General features: G+C 52.3%; 6 protein-coding genes across 7 annotated transcripts; 4 read left to right on the forward strand and 2 right to left on the reverse strand.

Moving 5' to 3' along the window:
* The first annotated feature begins 125 nt into the window (after positions 1–125).
* Positions 126–3,232, forward strand: NCU06461 (hypothetical protein). Its single transcript, XM_952259.2, has one exon. The coding sequence runs from the start codon at positions 292–294 to the stop codon at positions 3,007–3,009; it is 2,718 nt and encodes a 905-aa protein (XP_957352.2). The 5' UTR covers positions 126–291; the 3' UTR covers positions 3,010–3,232.
* Positions 3,233–3,394: 162 nt separating this feature from the next.
* Positions 3,395–5,885, reverse strand: NCU06462 (hypothetical protein). The gene is made up of 3 exons (XM_952260.2): positions 5,566–5,885; positions 5,466–5,495; positions 3,395–5,395 (listed from the first exon to the last, which is right to left on the reverse strand). Exons 1-3 carry the CDS (start codon positions 5,659–5,661, stop codon positions 3,866–3,868), a joined length of 1,656 nt encoding a protein of 551 aa, XP_957353.2. The 5' UTR covers positions 5,662–5,885; the 3' UTR covers positions 3,395–3,865.
* A 169-nt stretch (positions 5,886–6,054) lies between these two features.
* Positions 6,055–8,038, forward strand: NCU06463 (hypothetical protein). Its single transcript, XM_952261.3, has 2 exons — positions 6,055–6,211; positions 6,291–8,038. The coding sequence occupies exons 1-2, from the start codon at positions 6,152–6,154 to the stop codon at positions 7,758–7,760; spliced, it is 1,530 nt and encodes a 509-aa protein (XP_957354.2). The 5' UTR covers positions 6,055–6,151; the 3' UTR covers positions 7,761–8,038.
* NCU06464 (hypothetical protein) lies at positions 7,961–9,537 on the reverse strand. The gene is made up of 3 exons (XM_952262.3): positions 9,346–9,537; positions 8,940–9,189; positions 7,961–8,876 (listed from the first exon to the last, which is right to left on the reverse strand). Exons 1-3 carry the CDS (start codon positions 9,358–9,360, stop codon positions 8,629–8,631), a joined length of 513 nt encoding a protein of 170 aa, XP_957355.1. The 5' UTR covers positions 9,361–9,537; the 3' UTR covers positions 7,961–8,628.
* A 2,152-nt stretch (positions 9,538–11,689) lies between these two features.
* Positions 11,690–14,027, forward strand: NCU06465 (SUR2). The gene is made up of 2 exons (XM_952263.3): positions 11,690–12,717; positions 12,797–14,027. Exons 1-2 carry the CDS (start codon positions 12,000–12,002, stop codon positions 13,225–13,227), a joined length of 1,149 nt encoding a protein of 382 aa, XP_957356.3. The 5' UTR covers positions 11,690–11,999; the 3' UTR covers positions 13,228–14,027.
* A 5,336-nt stretch (positions 14,028–19,363) lies between these two features.
* NCU06467 lies at positions 19,364–22,727 on the forward strand. Of its 2 annotated transcripts, none has more exons than XM_011395621.1 (3): positions 19,364–20,240; positions 20,722–20,929; positions 20,988–22,727. In XM_011395621.1, exons 2-3 carry the CDS (start codon positions 20,792–20,794, stop codon positions 22,074–22,076), a joined length of 1,227 nt encoding a protein of 408 aa, XP_011393923.1. In that variant the 5' UTR covers positions 19,364–20,240; positions 20,722–20,791; the 3' UTR covers positions 22,077–22,727. The 2 variants fall into 2 exon arrangements, with proteins under 2 accessions (XP_011393923.1, XP_011393922.1); XM_011395620.1 differs by having other exon boundaries at positions 19,364–20,061.
* The last annotated feature ends 373 nt before the right edge of the window (positions 22,728–23,100 follow it).

Here is a 23,100-nt window from a genome sequence, read left to right on the forward strand (position 1 = left end):
CTTTCCTTGAACTGGAATCTCAACGCCGTGGTGGGGGAGGGGGTTCCGACTTTTGTGGGGATTCCTCCACATCGGCGAGGGGAAGGGTCCCGCATCAAGGTCCGCTTCCCCCAGAAATTCCACCGTCCGACCCCAACATCCACCGCGTCTCCCGTCTCCGTCTCCGTGCCACGGGGCCACCCCCTCTCCTCCACTTACACTACTTCTCCATCTTCTGTCAACGACGTGTCCACTCCTCCACCAACCCAGGACATCATCAAGGTGCTCCCACTTCGTTGTTTGCGACAGACCATGAGGGACCTGGGCCACGTCTGCCTGAGATGTCGTGCTCAGCTCCTCGTCGCGACTCAAGCCGCCCGCCGTCCGGTAACTTCCCGCCAGCCACCATCGCAGTCGCCATCATGTCGGTCCACCTACAGCCACACCACTGCAGCCCCCAACAACGTCGTCCAAGCCCATCCAGAGGTCGGATCTCACGCGCAGTCACAGCAACAGAGGCAGACGGCGACGCAACATAGAAGGGATGGAGCATGGAAGGCACCTACTACTACCAAAAGCAGGTTCAACCGCAGCCATGCTGCTGCTCATCCGTCGGACAGCGACGGCGAGGGTTCTCAACTGGTAGCCATGTTCAACGACATAGTCCACGATGTGCCCCGACCAAGCGACATCACCATTTCCGATATTGATCTGTTGGCCTTGGGAGGCCGCATGGACGCCAAGATCAAAGACAACAACTCGTCCTGCGCCGACGCCTTCAAGTTCTTCAAGAAAGAAATCTACCCCTTGATCAAGGCCATCTCGGCAATACCAACTCGCAAAATCCCGAAACCCGTCTTGCGCTCCATACACGACCTGCTGCTGCCTCGCATTTTGATCGAGAAGACGGGAAACGTCCACGCGCCCGAGCTCCCATTGACGGCCCATATCACCGAAATCATGCTCGAACTCGATGCCTTCGATCCTATATACTGGTCGCCCCTCATCATTGAGATGATCGAGTCGGTCTACCGCATCAACCCATCTCCGGACCGTTACACCAAAATCAACGAGTACGAAAGTGCAATGGCTCGCCGTGATCTCGTCCTCTTCGATCTGGCCGCAACGTGGAAACACTTTACCAAGCATCGGTTGCCTCGCACCATAGTAAAGGACCTCCGACCGGCGAGTGGGTCGAAAGCACATGCGAAAGGGCACACTAAAGAGAAATTCTCGGAAGGATTCAGGGGCCTCGAACGTGTAATGCACAACACGCTTGGCAGTCATGGAAGTAGCGAGAATGCGCTTCACATATCGACCTGGGCTGCTTTTGGCTCATATACTTTACTTACCGATCCTGTCAGGTGCTCACGTTTAGCTGCCAAAGAAGCAGGTCCCTTTTTGGAGGTGATGGGCAAGATATTGGCCGTGGTTACGACACTAAAACCTACCGACTTTGATCCCGTTTTGAGACGATACCCCATGTTACACGCATACATCAAGACACAAACACACCTGGGTTCTTTTCTGACAAACACTCCAAACCGCTCTGCTCGGCAGGTACATCCGATCCTTCAAATCAAGGGGACCGTTGAACAGGCTATACTCAAGAAGAACTTGGGACTGTTATATTCAGCGTGGCTTCAGCTTTGGGGCGAAGAAGAGGCTCCCGATCCGTCCAAGCTGCCGTCCTATCGTGAAAACGCAAGGATATTTGATAAATTTATATATGGCTTCATGGCGTTGCGGCGGCCCCAAATGTCCATCGATGTCTGGAACAAAATGGAAAAGGCTGGCATAAGCCCGACTATTGAGACTTGGACCTCCATGCTTCAAGGCGCTGTCATGTCTCACAACGCTCATGCTATCAAGACCATCTGGGACAGACTGATAGCCTCCGAAACACAGCTGGATTCGATCGTGTGGACGGCGAGGATAAGCGGGCTAATCAATAACGGAGCTGTTGCCGAGGGGCTTAAGGCGCTGGACGAGATGGCCGACAAGTGGAAGAACCAAGTCAAGTACCCCAAACAAGCCGTCAAGCCAACCATCGAGCCCGTCAACGCCGCCGCCGTCGCCCTCATCCGACTTGAGCGGGACGACCTCGCCGCGGACGTGCTCCGCTGGGCGGCCAAACAGGGCATCCGCCCCAACATTTACACCTTCAACACGCTCCTGCAACGTCTGGTGCGCACCAACAAGGTTGACGAGACCGTCGCCCTCCTTGAGAGCATGAAGCAGGCCAAGATCGAGCCCGACGGCGCCACCTTCACCATCTTGCTTGAAAAGGCGCTCAAAAACCTGCACCGGCAGACGCCCGAGGAGATCACATCGACGGTCAGCGACGTGATGCGCATGATGGAAAGTTCCGGCGTCATGGAGAACATGATGGTCTACGCCAAGGCCATCTACCTCTTACTCCAAGAAGGCGACCGGGCCACGACAGCCGTCAACGCCGTGCTCGCGCACATTTGGTCCCAAGGGCTCGAGCTCACGTCGCACATCTACACCATGCTCGCCGAGCACTACTTCGGGCGCGACCCGCCCGACACCAAGGCCGTGACGGCCCTGATCGACAACCGCCGCCTGCACCTGAACGAAAACATTGACCACATCTTTTGGGAGCGCGTCATCAAGGGCTACAGCCGGGCCAACGACGCCGTCAAGGCCGAGGAGATCTTTTGGAAGGTGTTCAATGCCGGCATGACCGAGCTAACCATGGACGCCATGTTTGAGTTGCTGGCGGCCATGATGCGCCACCAGGGCATGCTGGAGAGCGCGGCCAAGCTGGTGGCGGCGCTGAACCCCATCAAGGTCGCCGTCACGCCCGATCAGGTGCTGGCGAGCAGGGACGTGGAGGAGCCGGCGGAGCGGGAGGCGAGGCATGCGCGGATGAAGAATGAACGGTTCTGGAAGCACCGGTTCTGGCATTTGGCGTACAAGGGCGGGTTGATGTCGGATGATTTGCTGGAGGCGTTTGAGAAGGCGCATGAGGATCCGAGGGAGTGGGGGGTGGAAGGAAGTGAGTGAGCCAAGAGAGGTATGTGTGTGTGTAATGTTTACTGTGTATGTGTATGAAGTGTGTGTGTGTGTGTATACATATTGTATAACAAACTGAAACTGCATATATCTTTGTTTTGGCTATACATAATGATGATCGTTTCGGACAGACGGTTATTACCTAGACTATTCTAGGTCTCCGCGGAGACTGGAACTGGCAATGCATCATTGGCTTCGTTAAGAGTTATCATTCATCGGCATCATCACATATTGCTGTTCACCTACTGAGTATTGAATAAATATAATTTCCCGTTTGACTCCAATGCACCTCCTTCATATGGGAAGAAACCCCCTAGAGTAAACCCCTACAGCCACATACAAACAGAACTTTGATCGACATTGTCAACTTTTAGGCCTCCTAGGAGATAATGATGATATACCCAGATACAGGAACTCGAAAGTCGAACCTTTATATTCGCACAAGATGCTGCTGAACACTGGACGATAAGTTTATGAGATGTACTCATCGCGATTTGAAGCACCATAGGTGACCAAGCAACTTCCCTCCTCCTACCCAAAGTCTTCGTTTTCGTATGTGACGCTATCATCCATGTGCCCGAACCGAGTGAGAACCTGAACCTTGCTGTTTATCCTATCCTATCCTATCCTATCCTATTCTATCCGATTTCGTGTGTCGGCGCTATGATCCAAGTCTACCTGCCCATCCCACCCTTGCCTTGATCAGACTCCCCGGCCTTCCAAAAGGTTCCCGGTAGTTATCTATGCACGCGCCCAGTCCACTCTATCCAACGAACTCAAATCTTATATTATACAGTCTGTCGACCCATAACCTGGATATCCCTTGTCGTCAATAACCCCATCCTATTCAAAAGGCAGGTCTCGTAGCAAGCGGCACGGGTGGTGGTGGCGGGGCATCCTGTCCCCCTTGCCCCGGCGGAGCAGGTACAGACGGCGGCGCCGTCAAAGCAGGTTTCTTCTTGGGCGGCGGAGGCGGAGGTGGTTTCTTCTTGGCTGCTGCAGCCGTTGCCGCTGCCGCGGATGGACTTCCCGGCGTGGCAGATGATCCCACCGAGTCACTGTATCCATGCCCATGCCCATGCCCATGACCATATGAAGTAGCACTCTCGGCTCTTGTTCTGGTCCCAACTGGTGGTGGTGGTGGCGGCGGCTGTTGTGACGTCCCGGCACTACCGCCATAAGTACCTCCTGTTGAACCAGCACCACCACCACCACCACCACCAAATCGATCCCTTAAATTCCCCACTGCCCCCGCCGCCTTCCCTCCAAGATTCTGAGCTGTCTTCATCCCCGCCGCTATCTGATCCCCGTGTCTCTGGCGGAAGTTATTGATCGTCCCTCCGGCGGATTTAGCGTCGGAATAGGAAACGGAGCGAGGATCCTTGTGGAAGGCTGAAGCGGTTTTGAGCGCGTGTTGCTTTTGCGCCCAGGTTGTTCCTCCTCCTTCAGGAGCAGTGGTGGTACCTTCTTGATGGCCTGTTGAGGTAGGGGATACGCGAGAGGCGGGTGGTGGAGGGGGGAGAGTGGGGCGATTTGAAGGGGGTGTGGGGGTTGTGGAGGTTGAGGTTGGGGTGGAGGTGGTGGTGGAAGAGCCGGGAGGGAGGGAGTGGTAGGGTTGGGAGTAGGGTTGGGAAGTTGCTCCTGGGGTGGTGGAGGAAGAGGCGCCCGTGGTGAGTTTGGAGAAGCGGTTTTGGAGATTGGAGAGTTGGGATTTGGCTTGGTCTGTGAAACTACCGCTGCCTGCGGTACCAGAGGTAGAGCCGGTGGTGGTTGATCGAGCGGGACGGTTGATGGGGGTGTAAGAGGGTGGCGGCAGTAGAGGAGTCTGGTTCGAAGTAGTTGCTGCGGCACTCTTTTCGCTGCCGATGCCGAACCCGGGGACGTTGACGCCCGCTGCGCCGAGTCGGTTTACGGCGCCTTGATTTAGGTAACCATCACCTGCCTGTGTTGAGGCCGGAGAAGCTGTGGATGAACGGGGAGGTAGTCTGGGCGGCAGGCTCGGTGGTCCTCCGGTAGAAGGTAGGCCACCTGCACTAATGGTTGAAGGGCGAGGTGGTGGTGGAGGTCGGCCATCGGCTCCGTCTCTGCGGACCGGAGGGGGCGGTAAGTGTGCTGTCGATAGGCCGGTGGTGTCTACTTGATATGGTCTCGGCGGTGGCGGCGGCCTATCTTCCTCGACGCCTTCATGTTGTTGTTGATGCCCATATTGCTGTTGCTGTCCGTATTGCTGTGACTCGACCGGATTCGTGGAGGTAGGCCGGGAGGGCGGGGGTGGCGGTGTGAGGTCGCCGATCCTGCGCTTGGGCGGAGGAGGGAAAGAGGCTGGGTCGCGTAGAGAGGAAATTGGTGTTGATTGATGGTCCGCATAACGTTCTCTCTGGATGGGCATGTGTTAGTATTTTCACGTCGGGGAGACAGATGCGACTGGGGAAAGTGATGTAGCCTACAGGATCCTCTCCGCGTCCAAGCAAGCCTTTCTGCATCCGAAACGTGCGTCAGTATCATGTCAGTCAGTGGTATTTGGACTCCATTGGGCTTCATACGCACCACTTGGCCTTTCAACGTCGTTCCCTCTTTCTCCGGATGCCATCCTTTCTTGAAGATCTCCTTGCCCTTCTCTTTGTAGCCCGCTAGTTCCGGCATGGCGGGCAGTGTGATGGGCTGTGTAGATATGGTCGATAACAAAAGTTGAAATATTTAGGACCGGAAAAGAAGGGAGAAAGAAGTGGAAGCCTTCTAGAAAAGGATTCCGGCAATCAGATAGCGTGGTGATCACCCCGGTGGATGGATGCTTCTTCGATAGGGGGACTTCGGCGCTTCAATTGTTATCGCAACCTAGGGAAGCGGGCAACGGAGTCGGTGTTCGTTCCTTATCTTCCAGCGGACACTTGCACAAGGGATGTGACGTAGATCCCGGGGATCGTCAGCGGCTGACAGGGTCCCCACACCAGCTGTGCCGCCTTGCTCTTCAGGCACCCGACTGCCGAACGTTTGCGCTGTTAGTACCTCTACTGTGTCAATCGTTCAATTCCACTTTCGCAATCGCATCCATTGCAAGAAACCAGGGCATCGCGTCTTTGAGTCGCGCCGAGGGACAACCTCCTCAACGTCCAAGTAAACAAATGAGACCAAGATGGCCACAACAACAACAGATACCGAGCTCCTAACAGAGCACTTTGGCTATCCCCCAGTCGTACGTCCCGATCCAATTCTCTCTCACTCAACCCAAAACCTTTGTCCAACTAACCCCGCGACGCATCGCGCATCAACAGAGCTTACTTGACGACATAATCAACAGCATCAACATCCTCGCCGAGCGCGCCCTTAACAGTGTCGAACAAGGTCTCCTCAACGCGCCTCCAGCTTCTCTCGGTTTCAGACCACCTACCCATGCTTCCACCACCAAACCGGGCAAGAAGCCCAAAAAGGGCGAAGAGGGTCTTCCCAACGCCGAGGAAGCCCATCGACACGAGATCGAAAACGGCACGCACCAGCTCGAGACCTTACTCTGCGCCAGCATCGACCGCAACTTTGACAAGTTCGAGATCTACGTTATGCGCAACATTTTGTGCGTGAGGCCGGAAGACCGCGATTGGATACGGTTGGGCCATTACGAGGGGTTGGATTTCTCCTCCCCCCAGAAGGAAGGACAAAAGGAAGGAGGAGACGAAAAGCCAACACTCGAAACCGTCACCCGCCTCCGTAGACGCTTGCAAGCATCGCAGAAGCTCAACGTCATGCTCCACGCCGAAAAGGCCCGCAATGCCGCGTTGCTGTCTGAAGTCCGTCGTCTCATCGGCTCTCCCAAAAAAGTCAAATCCGAGCGTTCCCAACCACCACCACTGCCGCAAATACCAACCCAAAACGGCAACGACATTAACAACACCGACACAGAAATGACCGACGCCCCTCCTCCTCCTTCCTCTACCACAATCCCAACAACAGACAGCACAAGCACAAGCAAACCCCCCTTTGGCTTCCTAACCCAAACCTCCCTCCTCTCCACCTCGGACGCCTCCACCCCTCTCACCACCACCACGGCATTTACTCTCTCCCAACTCGACGCTCTCCGCTCGCTCTCTACTTCTCTCCGCTCGCTCCTCCCTGCTCTTTCTCAACCAGTGGCAGCAACTACACCAGAACCAGAACCAGCATCAACAGATTCTCCCGACGAACCAGAAGAAGACGACAGGAAAAAGAAACCCTGGCGTCTGCAGAGACTAGAGTACATCGAGACTGCCACGCGGAAACATCTCGAGCAAGTTCGCGGTCTGGAGCTGGGAGTCAACGGGGAGCTGAGGGATGGAGGAGAGCTCGGGGGGAAGGAACAGTCGATTACAGGGGATTTGATGGTGGTGGTGGAGGAGAATGGTGGAGATGGTGATGGTGATGGTGATGGGGCGAGGAGGACAACAAAGAGGAGGAGGGTGGAGAGGGAGGAGGTGGAAGCGTTGGAAGGGGTTTTGGGGAGTTTGGGAGGTGGGGGCCATGATGGTAGTAGTAATGAGGCGGGCGGGGAGGGAGGAGAAGGGGGACAGGGACAGGAGCAGGAGCAGGAGCAGAATGAGGAGCAGAATGAGGAGAGGCAAGAAGAGGGACAGATACAAGCTCAGTCAGAGGGGAGTCAGAGAGAGGGAGGAGAAGGGGAAACAAAAACAAAAACACCGAGGCAAGGAGGGGGGAGCGCAGAGAAAGCGAAAGATCAGGGGGATGGTGAGGAGGGACGGATGGATGAGTCCTAGGCGCATTGCATACCAATCTGTTGTTTTTATATTATTGTAGAAGCAGGCGTTTTGGGGGTTCATGTCGTTTTCAAATAGGGGGCTTTGGCTTCGGAAGGATATATCATGGTCGTGGTCTATGAAAAGCTATGTGATGATGGAATGAAATATTTGTACTACCACTGTTTCTTACTCGATACGGTTTCACTTAACCCAATCCTGTTTACTGGATCGTTCTTGAGAAAGCCTGCGGACGACATCAACTCACTCGTCTATTGATCAAAGCCAAATATTTTCGGGGCTGTACGTAGTTTGAGTGACATTACATTGAGTGAGAAAAAGCGGTAATGATTTCTGTTCTCCGTTATTGCCCCTCTTAGATATCATAGGTACCGGCAGGCAGACATGGATGCCTTAGTACTGTACCACCGATGCGGATAGGATATGATAAAATAGGATAGGAACGAATGGACACCAAGGTTCTCAGTCACATGCATAATAGCGTCATACAGGGACAAGGAGAATGGCTGAGGACGACCGTCCTATCATGTTGTATCATCTCAATGGCACGTCCATGTACTAACGTAGACCGAGTTCGAGAATCATGAGGGGCGTAATTGTCTTGTGAGAGCTGACCGGTTTTGCCAACAGGCCGATAGCGCGTTTATCCATCAGGGCTAGGAAGCTGTCACAGTGGTGCCGAAAGCGCGTTTATTAGATACTTTCAAAAGTCGTCAATTCATTTTTGGGTTTCATGGCTCCATCATATCATCGTAACTCAACAAGAAGAGAAAAATTGGGGGATATCGTTTCAGAAATTTGTTGTATTTTGTTTCCCGAAAACCACAGGCCCGATCCAAATTGCGCCGCTAAGACAAAAACGCGTAATTTAGACCTTGGTCTCCTTGAGGCCGTGCTTCCAGACAACGACGTAAGGGGTGGTGCCGTCCTCGCGGTAGTTGAGGAGGACAACCATGCCGTCGGGGTTCATGGACTCGCCGGTGTAGAACTCCCAGTCCTTGAACTTGGCGAGGATGACGTTCTTGGCGAAGGCACTGGCCTTGGTCTCGAAGTCCTTGATCTCCTCGTCAGACTTGCCCTGCTCCTTGAGGGCGTTCTTGACGGACTTCATGTAGCCTGTTGTTGGTCATTTGTGTTAGTATATGCCATGTATGGACATGACAAACGAGGATAACGTACCCTTGAGGTAGACGAGGTAACCCTTCTTGTCGAACTGGGTGCTCTGGAGACGGAAGGAGTGGACAACGTTGTTGACCTTGACGACACCGTCGTCAAGGGCCTCGTCGGCCTCCTCGGCGGAGGCGTTGGCACCAATGTCAACCTGGACGGCGCCCTCCTCAATCATGGCGCAGTCGACCTCATAGGCGATGCCATCGACCTCCTTGAGGTCGTAGGAGTCCGAGATGATCTCGTCGCCGGTGATGATATCCTGTATGGTGCAAAAGAAGAAGCGGGGTTAGCAGCTGATGCTGAGGCTGATGCGGATGCGGATGCGTTGTCCTCGTCGCTTTGAATGCGACATTGGATGCGACAGCATTGGGGCTTCAATTGTCATTGTCTCCGTGTATGTAGAGATGGCACTCACAGAGTAAATAAGCATTTTGACTGATTTGTGGACTGCGTTGCAGAATGAGGATGAGGGTATCGAGGTTGGTGGTTGATGGACTTGGGGAAAACAAGGGCACGAAGACAAAAACGAAAGGAAGAGACCTCAGACGTTGGGACGCGGGTGGGTTAAATCCTGGGACGGGTGAAAAAAATGGAGGATGGGAAGGGTGGGAGGGGCGCGGAGGGGCAAGTTCTTCTCGCGCTAAACCCAAGCGGGAATGGAACCTCCAGCCCAATGCTCGAGACCTTCACCACATGCGGGCGGGGCGTACGCTGTTGGCTACAATTTATTCGCGGCGCCCGCATCTCATTGGGTACTGATGAAGACAACGGGATGTGCGAGCTGCGAAGATCAAAAAGTCCAGAACTTGAAACCGTCTTTTGAGCCTCGACCGCAATGCGAGTCCTAACCGTTCGTCTTGGTTGCAATTCTCGACAAACCGACTTTGCCGAGTCATTCCCTGTCTCAAGTTTGGGTTGAAAAGAGCAAACACCATCTTCATGGGGAATGCACCTTTCGGCTGCAGTATTCTCACAACTTCCTTTTTTAGTACAGCCTGTGAGCAATCGTGATCTCGTCGCAGTACATACTGCAATTCCAAAGCGCAGATGCTTTGCACTTGGTAAATGTGCCTTCATCATCCTATGTCTAACCATTCTTCATGCCCCGGGCCTTACAAATTGATATCTCTTTGTTGTGCTCTGCACTCGAGTATCAATTTTATCGCATGCTTCCATCACATTGGAGTCGGGGAGTTGGGCACCCTTTGAACTGGCGCTCGTTGATTGTCCCTACATAGCAAAACTCGATATGTTGCAACTCAATACCTATGGTCTCATACACTGGCTCTTCCAATGCCCGGTTGTTACATAGTATGAGATCTCAGTACTGGGGCTACAAGTATAATGCTCGATAACGCTGTGTTAAAGTCTGCTGGCGTAAATACCATTACATTGAGCCGAGACCATCAAGGTTCTTCTTCTGAACCACGGCTGGCAACTGCCCGAGTACAGTACCTTACCCACGTGGATGATTGGTCAGAGGTCAGGATGAAATCAGAACCTTGGCGTTGTTAAGGTGAAGTGCACCGCCAAAATTTGTAACGCAATTTGACAACTTGCGCGAGGTAAACGGCCTATGTACTTCACCATCATTTCACTCTGGATGAATCATCACGTGTCATCAAGCTGACGCTGACGGCCACGACCGGCCTCGCCGAAGAGGTTGGAGACCCGCGGATGCCGAAGTGGAGACCAAGTCCAGCTGACTGCCGGTCATGGACACGGCTCGGGAACGGCGTTGAGACCGTATGGCGCGGCGGTCTGTGGCCGTTGTGTGACTGCAGATCCCGGGACATTGACCGGAACCCGGAAGGAACGTCAAAGAACGAACAACAGGCGAAACCCCGGTGGACTCACGCGTTGGTGGAGTGGTTGTCGAAATTTGAAAGCTGGAAAACCCTCAGATCCTTGCCAAGTACCGATGCCGATTGTCCAATCACACAGCTTGGAGCCTACTGTACCAGACGGTGGTGGACCACACTCCGACGAGGTGTGTGATCGGGGTCTAGGGACCTTTACCGGAAAGCGATGCTTTGAGCTTTTGGCATTCGAGGGATTTGCCCGAGGTGGCGGCCCAGAAATCGGTTGTCTTCAACGAGGCACAGAGAAAAGGCAAGGCGAGGCTCAAGTGCAAGTCGGGACGGAGGCAGTGTCGCGTGTCGATACCTCTACGTATTGACAGGCTCGTCCAGCCTTATCACCGTACCCAACTGGACGTGATGGTGCATAAACTGGATGCGATACCCCTGCCAAGACTTTACATAAGCTGTCACATCCATCACATCCAAGGTGGGCAGATATCCGGGGAAAAGAAGAGACCGCAGAGTAATACACTAGGCAACAAGGCAACCCAGGCTCATGGGTCGACGAGACCTTATACAGGTGACTGGTATGTAGAGGTACATACTGTAGAGAGCATGGCAGAGTGTCGGTGGTGGCACGACAAAACAGCAGACGCGGAAGAGCGGACCAAAGCGAAATTGATGGGCAAGAACATTGCAGCTCTTTCCACTTGGAGCATGATGGGCTGTCCGGCATCCGGCATCCTCCACGGCTTTTTGATCTTTTGCACAAAAATACGCCAGGGCAGGATGGCAGGAAGCAGGGGGAATTCGCTATTTTCCTCCGGATCGGGGGCGGCAAACCGAGCGAAACGGCGAACGCCACTCGATAGGCGTACAGGGCATGGGACCGGCGACTGTACAAGAACCACTAAAACCCGCCAATTCTCCACTGAGCTCAATTCTTACTAGTACGTAGTCCGATCTCAGCGCTCACTCATCAGCCCACTGTGCAGTATCAGTCAGCGGCTTCACTTTACTTGTACTACAATTGCAATCTTCATCCCATCCTCCGTCCCGTCTTTCCCAGAAAAAAAAAATACACACACAACGTTCAGACACTCCTTCATTGCCGCCCATCTGTATCAGTTCGTCCTTTGTGTCTTTTCTGGAATTTGTCTATACCATAATCGCCTTTCTACCATCATCCCCACTTAGAACTTGGGCGTCCAGTGATCGCTGCCCACACCTTATCGCCAACTCAATACGATAATTCCTCAGCCCGTCCATGGTCTTCACCGACACAGCGACCGGTCCAAGCATGGCCATGATGGCTAACACAACAATCGCCGCGGCCCTACCGCCCTTGCCTGCCTACGAAACCCGGCCGCTTCCAGACCTGTTGCCATGGATTTCCGACTTTTGGTTGTCGCTTATTCTGCCGCACATCGCCTACTGGGTCGTATCCATGTTCTTCCACATTATCGACGTCTATGACCTTTTCCCTCAGTATCGCCTACACACCCCCGAAGAAATCAGCCAACGTAATCTTGCGTCCCGCTACGAGGTTGCCCGCGATGTCCTCCTCGAACAAGCGATTCAGATTGGCACCTCGGCTGTGCTGAATCTCCTCGACGACCAGCAACTCACCGGACATGAGAACTACGAAGTTGCCGTCTGGGCGACGCGCATCCGCCTGGCCCAGCGTGGCCTCCCCACCATTCTCGGTTTCGTTGGACTGAATGCCGGCGCCCTTTCCAAGAACATTGCTGGCTCATACCCGCTGCTTGCTGGCGCGCTCGCTGGCGGTTTCTACCCATCCCTCTTCGAGCTCGATGACATGGCCGGCACGGCCGTTCCCGCGTTCGCGTCCTGGGAGATTCTCTTGGCCAAGGCCATCTACTGGATCATCATTCCCTGCATCAAGTTCTGGTTTGCCGCTTTCGTCCTCGATAGCTGGCAATACCTTTGGCACCGCGCCATGCACATGAACAAGTGGATGTACAGTAAGTCTTCCAAAACACACCGCCTCAAATTTCCACGCAGCTGGACCACCCCCACTAACATCTGCTTTCCCTCCAACAGCCAAGTGGCATGCTCGTCACCACCGTCTCTACGTTCCCTACGCCTACGGTGCCCTCTACAACCACCCCGTCGAGGGTTTCGTGCTCGACACCCTCGGTGCCGCCATCGCCTACAAGTGCTCCTTCATGACCTCGCGCGAGGGCATGTTCTTCTTTGTCGGCAGCATGATGAAGACGGTCGACGACCACTGCGGATACGCGCTGCCCTGGGACCCCCTGCAGAACATCACCAGTAACAACGCCGCTTACCACGACATCCACCACCAGAGCTGGGGCATCAAGACCAACTTCTCCCAGCCCTTCTTCACCACCTGGGATAGAATCCTCGGTACTATGTGGAAGGGTGATACCTCGATCAAGTACGAGCGCACGAGGGCCGCGGCGGCCAACAAGAAGAAGGGCGCCAAGGGTGAAGAGACCAAGGCCGAGTAAAATAATTGGACACAAGCCAGAGTGGGGCGGGGCCCCGCTACTGAGGATTGTGGTGAGGAGTTGTGTGATATTTTATACAGACTATTTCTGTCGACGATGGTAATTTTTATTTCTGTGGAAAGATTCATTATTCTTTTCGCGAAACGTGGTTTAGGGGAACACCATCTTTTCTGATGTAAACCTCCCTCGACGTCTTCCATCAGAGAAGGGGACGACACCATGATGGCTTTGGATGATGGGAAGCAGATGAAGAAGAAGAAGAAGAACGAAGCCAACAAATCAAGAAAAGCAACGTACCTAACTATCTAGGGCATTGGTAAAGGCGTTATACCACACATACTTTCTTTTTATAGTTATCTCTCTTTCTTCTTCTTCGTTTTAACGCCCGACTCATGGCTTCAGGATTATATGCAACCGTTGATGATGAGGGAGAAGGGCAAAGGGCAAAAAGGGAAGGGAAGGAAGGGGACAGGATGAACTTGGATTGACTGTTCATAATGAAGGGAATGGAGGCTTGTTGCAAATGATGTATGGGTTCCATATCACAGTTTTTGAGGAGGTTGTTTGTCAATTGTACAAAGTGTTGGAAGAAGACAGGCAGGGATGGAAAAGGATGGAACGGAAGAAGAGAAGAAGTGTTGCTCACTTCGCTCACTCGCTCTTGGATGAGAAAAGCTTGGGGGATGGCACTCAACTTGTTCAGATTACGCCAGTTATCTGAGTTATCTGGAGAGGACCGCTGCGTACCTAGCCGACTCATGTAATGATAATATGAAATCAAAGCCTTGATCACACGAACTACTTTTACTTGCCTGATGCCGTGACGAGTATCACTTTAATATCGTGCTACCTCAAAAATCCAACCTAGCAAGGTACCGCCTGCCTCCTCGTTTCCCGCCCGGCTTGTCGGTGGCTGTCTGTCTGTCTGGCTTGACTACATAGTATCCAATCTCCCACCTTCATACCACCCGCCCCCAAACGCCAGCCATAGCGCCGTGAACTGAAACCCGTCGTGTGCGGCTTACCTCCACTAGGCTGAAGGTCCATCCTCAACAAACAAACACAAGTACGTACATTGTAGAGCGCCACTCTATCCATCAGTGTCCTCCCACTCTCCGTCCGTCCGTCCGTCCCGTCCGTCCGTTACCCGGTTCGGGCGTAATGTGTGGACGGGAGCCAAAAAAAAATAATAATAAAAAATTAAAAAATAAAAAATAATAAAAATAATCAAAGCCACCAGCCACTCACTCACTCCAGGGCATTTGCACCGCGGAGATAAATGACCGCAGTTGATCCTAGTTTGTGATGAGAATGGATACCGGCCACCCAGCCAGGTACCCAGAGTATCGGGAACGTGATGGCGCGGCGCGGAGATTATGGGACTGGCTGAGTGAGGTCTGGACTCACGCCTCAAAGGTCTTGATCTTCAGCTTTCGGTTCTGGGTTGGTTGGTGGTTCCAGTCCGCCGGGTCGGGTCGGGTCGGATCGGGTCGGGGCTGTTTGTTGGGTCGGGTCAAGTTTGCCCGATCAGGGTCCTTGAGAAGTGAAGTGAACTGAACTGAACTGAACTCAGGCAAAGGATGATCCGTCCGTCCGATTTGACCGGCCCGTACTTTTCGCGCGTGAACTACCTTACCTTGGAAATAAAGCAAAATAAAGTACAAAAGTAAAGGAGAATATCCCAGTGTTAGGTAGCTGAGTGCAGTTTACTATGCAGTACTTACCTACCTAGGTAGGTGGGGATAATCAACTACTTACCTATTGATGGGAATTTAAGGGAACGGGGGCGGGGGGGGGATCTTTCAAGTTGGAGAGACTATGACAGGTGATCACGAAAGCTTGAATCCCAGAGGTATGATGTTCTTGCATTTAGTCCGCTGTGATCTGGTCACTTGGATCTAGTTGTACTCCTTTCGGAAGGGAGCGTAGAGAAGATAACTGAAGATGGTATACCAATTTTACATTTCGGGGTTTCCATTGATGGTTTAGTCAAATGAAAGAAGGTCCGGAAGGAGAGGCAGACGAGGGGCTTCAATTTAGTTAGATTTTCAGGCCTACTTAGTAGATCCGGCATTGCCTGGCACTGTCAAGAGCAGTTGTACTGACTGGCACTGAGTGGGAGTGGGAGTAGTAGTGGTCACGGTGGAAACAACATGATGACTTTCCTCTATCCACTCTCTCGGGTCTCACGTCATTCCAACTGAAGTATGTAGTTACTTGAAAGAAACAACGAACATTGTCTGGATGGACACTCAGACGTGGGAGATTGAAACTAGGATGGCTGGTAGTATAGTAGGTCCCGGTGGCGTGTGGGGGTGGCTGGCTATTAGAACGAGACTGATGATAATATCCGTCGAGGCCCGGTGACTCGGGTTGATAGGAGGGTTGTCTGACATCGGAGATGGCAGTGAGTAGAGGTAGGTAAGTACTTCGATATTGAGAAATTATTGAGGAAGGAGCGCACCTGATGTGTACCTCTACCCTACCTTCCTCAACCCATGAGTGAGGAAGAGAAAGGGAAAGAAGGAACTGAATGTAGACTCAGTCCATTCTAATCTGTTCACCTGGGTCTACGCAGTATCCATATGTCGTTGCGTTCATCTAGCTTCGGACGGATTGAACAATTCGATTTCTTTGCGTGTCCCAACGAAGTGTCTTTGGCGTCCCCCTTCCTTCATCTTTGTACTTGATCACCCCATATGTATCCGTCTACGCCACTTGAAGATTTGAAGGGCTTTGCTTGCTTGCTTACTCACGGACCCAGTGTCTTGGGTCGGAAATATGCTAGGTGTGCTCTCGGAGAAGAGATGTGTGTGCATTAGACTACGTACCTGTGGTGTATACTTGAACAGGAAAATAACTCAACTTAATCAGATGCTTGTCTTGTGAGAATAAGCTGCGACAAGGTACAAAAGATAAAAGATATAGGAAGCACGGTAAAAACAAGACGGAGCAAAATCGAGTGTGATATCGATACTAGACTTGAGATTTATAGGCCTTCCATTCGAAACTCGGGCTGTATACGGCATGTTGAGGCAACAAACCAAAGGCAACCCTCAAAGGAGACAAAAAATAGAGAGAAAACGAGACCCAGCCCAGCCCAGTCCAACCATCTATCCATCTGCTGTGCCCGCCTGTGGTGAGACCGTGAGATCAAAAGGAGCAAGGCGCTGGAGTCTCGTGTGTATGTCTCGTGTGGCTCGTGTAACCAGTTTACGAAAACGTCGACATGTATGATGAAGGCGCCGCCGCCGCATCGTTCCTGTCGTCCTCTCCATTCGGGATCCCCTGGGCACCCGAAAGAGCGGTCGGTGGGTTTTTAGGCTGGGATGGCATGTCCGTCCGGTGATTGATGTGCCGTACACGACACGATCAAGGTTCACAGCTAGAGGTTTGTTTATGGGTGTACACGCAGCAGTCGTAACTTGGCGTAGGTACCTATTAACGAGATGTGTGTGTATCATGTGCCTCTTGTGCCCTCTTTCTTATTTGGTACTGCTGCCGGATTCCCGTTCATCATGCAAGGTAGGTACCTACCTACCTACCTACCTACCTAGGAGGACAAGATGGAATGGAAAAAAAAAGCTTCGAGAAGATTGATGAGCAGGATTGAGGGTTGCAGATCTGGTGCCGTTTCAAAATAGCTGGAGTTTCAACTAAGTCCTATACTATACTTTCCCACACTATAGTACATAACATAATACTACTGCTGACTGGAACCCGTTTCAATTCAAGACAGCTGGACCCGACTTTAGAACTTTATGGTACTGTATGGATACTCTCAAACCTACGATCGCCCGCCCTTTTCGGTAATTTTGATTTTTGTCTGATAATCACCCACCTTTTGTTGCTTTTTTGAAGCGGCAGTTGGAAGCAGTAGGTACGTATATGGAGTGAAGTAACAGGTAGGTAGGTAAGCACCATCCTTGGCGACGACCCCTGAGCACCACCACTGAGCGCCGGGTACCTAACGGAGTGGTGGTGGCCGGGATGTCAAGATGCAAGGGAGAACAACAAGAACGTGAAGATGATTGATGCATGGAAGCCTCATGGAAAGGAAGTGCAATAGTACCAGAAGGACGGCACGACGGGTCGGTTAATGGTTTACTCTGACATGGGCACATAGGGGCATATGAATGGTGGTTTCCAAGACTTGTGGCTTGCATGCTGTTTTCCTATCATTGCCAGTGTCACCATTGTCATCCCGAAGAAGCACACTGGCCCAGACGCTTGGGGTCGACGAAGTGACGCAGCGGCGATGTGGGCAGCCGAGTCGGGACGCGCCAATTCCCGCTGAGGCGTCTTGGTCGCTTTCTGTGACCGACGTCGCCGCACAATGTGTACGGACACGGTAGGAAGACGGGGACGGATAGATGGACTCGGCAGTGAGAAATGTCGAAAGAGTGTGAATGATGCCTGGGCTTCGTCGAGACAGCATCGGAAATCGTCGGCTGGAGGAGAAATTAGTGGTAAATGATCCTTCTCGGCACCGAGCCGGCTTCAATTTCCAATGCCCATCAAAACACTCAGATTATGGTGCGATAGAAAAGGAGTGTCTGGGAAGTCAATCATTGGAATCGAAGAGGAATGGAAGAAAGGAAAGAGGAAGGAGGAAATGATGATGGACGTCCCCGGCCTTTGACCACACCCCACTTGCCCACATTGAACCTAAAAAGGTGGAGCCCGTTCGAGGTTGAAGCAGGATCCACTCCGTCATGCTTTGGATGATTGGCCTCTTGGCCTCTTGGCTTCTGTCTCTAGTAGTGTAGGTGGTGTCTCTCGGCTGCTTCCTTTGCTTCTTTTTCGTCGCAACGTCCTCCAGATCGCCATTCAGTTGGGATGAAAGACGGGATCAGGCGAAATGAGACGGCGTCGAGGATTTCTCACAGCTGGCCATCAAACACAGCATACGATCATGACAACAAATTTTGATGACGACCCGGTCGGTCTTCTCCAATGAAAAGGGACAAATGCGACTACATACATATTCCCGCGCAAAGGGGACCAAAGTGGACAAGGACCACCAACCAACCATGGACGTGGAAAGCGCGCGATTGGAAACCCAGGGGGAGATTCGATCGACGGATTCGGTGGAGACTCGCTGCGAACAGGCAGCCGAATTTCTGCTGATTTTCTGGAGAGAAAGAAAATCTTTGATTCTTGGCTTGTCAGTCAGCCTGACAATGCCTGCATGTCTTCTCCCATTGGTGCCAGTTGCCTGCTTGCATCAGGCTGAGACGGCTCCACCGAACAATGGAAATTGTCAATGGACCATCCAAGGACCATCTCCGTGACTTTGGCTGAGCTGACACTCACTTCTGAAGAAAACCAAGGAAAGCTCCAATGAGTGTTGGCCATATCGTACCTGCCGCATTCTACGGTTGTTGAGCCTCCGTCTCCCTGGGCTATCAGGGAAGCCGGCCTTTCCGTCCAATGCTGCACCATTACACAATGCTCAGCCAGTCACCCGTCCTTACTATCTGCAGAACGTATCCGGTATCGCTGCGTCACCACGTTCAGATATCAAGTTGTTGTGCAGTGTCACGCACCTTTTTCACTGCGGGAAACTCGGACAGTCCCCAAATCCGGGGGCCATTTTTGACATGTTCAATTATCTCCATTGCGGAGTTTTGTCCACACATCAACAACACAACACAACCCTACCATATCCATCAAGGCAATCTATCTCGCACATGGTTCAATCCACATGGTCGACAGGATCTGCTAGCACTCTCACTGTAGCATGAGCTGAGCCCTGCCGAAATTAGCCGTGCATGAAGCCTGCGACTCCAAGAAGCACCATACCGTGACCCCTGGGCCATTGTGAAGCCATTCTAACCCTCCTTGGCGACCCCATTTTCCCCCATTTCGATAGTCTTGGCCTCCAGATCAACCCCCCTACGGCAGTGTTCTGCATGCCGTGAAGCCGTGCGACTGCAAGCGTCGTGTTGGAACCGCAGGCCAAAGCGTCCCTCATCTTCACCCCCCCCCCAGCTTTCCACCTCGCTCTCGGTTCCCAGCCCAGCTGCACACCCCAAGCCTATCTGGGAAATCCTGCACAGTTCTCCTCACCGGCTGACGAAGGAGATTCGCCGAAAAGCGAGCTGTCCCGATATTTGAAATAGGGCAAGGGCCCTGCCATCTTTTTTCTCCTCTTGAGATCTGGGAACAGAACCCTGATTTTCTCTCGATCTTGATGGATTTGGTCGCCGACAAGGTGGATAGTATTGTCGACTTTTTGCAACATACATATCCTGGGGTACGACCTACCAGGATCCATCGTGCTGCTGTGTCAACAAGTGTGTGTGTGTGTGTGTGTTGGCATTCGACTTTCTTTTTATTGCCAACAATAACCTCCCCCGGTCCCCCCACAGCAATCAACCTCGCAATCCCCTCCCTCTGTCTTTGCCACGGCGGCTCCGGTCCCTGATCTTCTCCTCGCTTGTCTTGTCGAATCTCTGGCTCTTGGTCGAGTTCGAAACACGTGCGTCAAGTTTCAAGAGAACCAAACTTCGTTGTCGCATATACACACCCTTTAAGCGCCGTCCACTCAAATCGCTTCCCCGGGTTCGACTCTGAAGCAGTACGGCGCTTCCGCACCAGTCTCTGGATTGTGATTGGCTCAGCCCAGTTCACCCTTCATCAATAGCAACAGCAACAACATTGAGCAATACTACCTTCTATCTGCTTCAGAAGCTTCCAACGAAACGCAGCCGCCCGACTTTCTTAGCGAAACTTCACTTATATTGTCTAGACCCGTGCGCTTAAAGCGTGGCGAGTCAACTCTAAAAAGCCCGCCATGGACCCAACAACAACCCTCTTTACCTTTATGTTGTGAGTTCTTTGAAGCTTGTGTTATAATCTCTCTTTCTTTTTTTCCTCCCCCCTCTTTCCTTAGCTTCACTTCGCTTGCGAGACTGCTGTGCGGTCAGTCATTCATTCCCCCATCGTTCGTTTTCACGCAACTCGGTTACACCCCCTCTCGCTTTTCGGTAAAAGACCCGTCTCATATTGTACGTCTGGACATGTTCCACTTCCCAGTTTTTCTTTTTGGTTTTGGAGACGGTGCCAGCAGGTGTCGATCGGGAAATCGGATCCCCATGCCCTGTTCGATGAGAATTGAGTATCTCGGCGTCCATCGATCAAAATCCCATGATCATCACCACGCAGGCCGGGGTCCGAGCAAGCGAGCCTGGGCGAGCTGAGGAGAATTCCTGCCAAGCCAGCCTCTACTCAGCAGATCGCCAGAGCTCAATCTCATCCAAGACCGAAGTCTGGCGGTGATTGCGCTCGTGGCCTCCTACTTGACCTGACCCAGCTCAAGTCAAGGGAAACAGCCATTATTGGTCAATTCCCGTAATGACCCTTGACGTGGTATTGGGAATATTGCAGCCTACACTTAGCCTCATCCACTTTTACTCCTCTCATACCCCAAGCCTTTTGATCTGCGCCCACATTTCACCCACTCGTCGACGAGACTAACACGAGAAATAGACGGACTCATCCCTCGGTCAACGCTGTTCACCTGGTCGGTTCTTGGGACAATTTCGCTAAACCTTATACAATGGAGCGTGACGTCAGACGCGACAGAGGCCAGTGGAAGGGATGCTACACCTTCAAGGATATCATCTGCGATGGTGACTCTGGCCGAACCCCAAAACGGAACGGCGGCTTGAAGATGGGCCAGACATATTACTTTTATGTGAGTCCTTGTCCAGAGATACGTCCGTCGGCCCCTGTCATTAACCGAGACCCCCCAGTACGAGCTAGATGGCGCGGCTGAGACATATGATCCTACTCTTCCCTCAACAAATAACTGTCCATATCTACCCGGCCAGACTGTCAACACTCTCTATGTTCCTGTCGAGCATACCCTCAGGAACCGCAGCGCATCCACCACCTCCCTCCGCGAGGAAAACTACAAGACCATGAATCCCGCCGACAGATACAACACGCCGCAACCCACCGTCGCTTCATTAATGGACGCTGCTTCCCGTGCCGCTACCGCCCCTCTACCTGAGCTCAAGCGCTCTTCCAGGTCTATCTCACCGGGCTCCAGCTGGTTCTCGCCACGTAGGCTGTTCGGTCGCAAGCAAAGCTCTTCCTCCCTGCCGGAGATCAGGCTGCCGACACCCACCGATGATACTCGGAGCATCAGGTCATCCGGGTCAAGCAGGTCCAGGGACATGTCGCCTGAGTCGCTTCGCCGGTTCCTGTCCAACGATGAACTACCTGAAGAGGAGTATCAGACAGTGGAACGTCCGGCTATCACCATTCCTGATGATATCGTCGAGGAGAACGAAGACGACGACATGTTCGCCACATCTGCTGTGTCGGAATACATGCAGTTCACCGGCCTCTCCCCTCCGCCATCCCAACGATCGCTCACCCCTTCTCCGCCTGTCAAAAGCGGCGAGGCTCTTACACCCACTATGGCCCTTGCCAGGTGCCCTTCTACGATGCCCTGCCTCGATCTCTCGATACCTAAGCTGTCTCTTGTCGACACCAGCTCACCTCAGTCCTCAGCCGACTCACCTCCCGCCTTCTACCACTCCGACGACGATGAGGAGGATGAGAACCTCGACGAGGACCTCCTTCCCCTTCCTGTGCTTGACTACAGCACGGCCCGCAAGGCTTCCGCCGGCTCAGTCGGGAGCACCCTCTCCACCTACAGCCTGCCCCAGTCTTCGCCCCAAGAAGCAAAGGAGTCCAAGTCTCTCATGGTCCCCAGGATTGAGACCAGCATTCCTGTCTCGCACACTTCCTTCCTTAACAGCCCTACCCCCAACTCGGGTCTTGAGGACCTGATGACTGAGCTGGGCTGGATGGCTAATGCCATTCGTGGTTAAGCTTCACCAAAATATTCAAACAATCGCTATGCGCATACTGCGCACACACACTATTACACCATAATGTTTTGTCTCAACAATCGTTCAACATTTCATACATCTCCATCTCAATCTATCTAGCATTTTCGGCGGGCATTCAAAATGGGGTATACTACACTACACTACTATACTATCGCTCAAGCAATCAAGCAGCGGTGTAGAAGGCATAAAACAAGGCGACGGCGGCAAGATCTGAAGTTTTATTTGTTTTTGATCTCTTTTGTCTTTTTGGTTATTGGGTTTCCTTTGTTGGATGGGTGGGATATGTTGGGAGGCTTGAGATCTACATTTCAGATCTCATCGTTACTTGATCACTTGGGCGTTTTTGGGCCGGTGGGAGAGAAAGATCTATTTATTTTGGGGAGTTATCAGGGAGTTCATCTGGGTGGGTGAAAGGGTTACGATTGCATATAGGACTGGGAGTGATGATTGGGATGAGGGATGAAAGACCAGAAATCAACTGGAAGGAACGAGAGGAATTGCAAACTATATATTAGAAATACTATCGTTTGCCAGGCAACCTCTAATGATCCGTCTTGATGAACACTCGTGACATGTTTAGATCTAAATCAGACAAACAGTGTTATACTTACATAACTCACTGTCACTTACCTCAGTCTGGAGCAGATTTTCTGCGTCGGTCCTCGCTATCTATTACCATGTTAAACCAGGTTGGGTGAAGAATATTAACTTTGACTTGTATGATGAGGCGATAAATGACTGAGTGAGTGAGTGAGTGAGTAAAAGAAAACGGTGTTTAGGAAATTTGACTTGTAGAGACAAGAAAGAGGAAAAGCGACGGCGGTTACCCAAACAAACAAAGAAACAGGTGAATACCAATCACCGCTTGAACAAGTAAAAGAGTTCGTCGAGATAAATGTAGAGGATGATGACATCCATCCATCTTCAATCACCTGGGAAGAAAGACGAAAGAGATGCCGAGTTTCAATCATGCCCGCAGAGATTCGGGGGGAAAACAACAACA

The sequence above is a fragment of the Neurospora crassa genome, linkage group III, assembly GCF_000182925.2.
Source record: "Neurospora crassa OR74A linkage group III, whole genome shotgun sequence".
Taxonomy (NCBI): Eukaryota; Fungi; Ascomycota; class Sordariomycetes; order Sordariales; family Sordariaceae; genus Neurospora; species Neurospora crassa.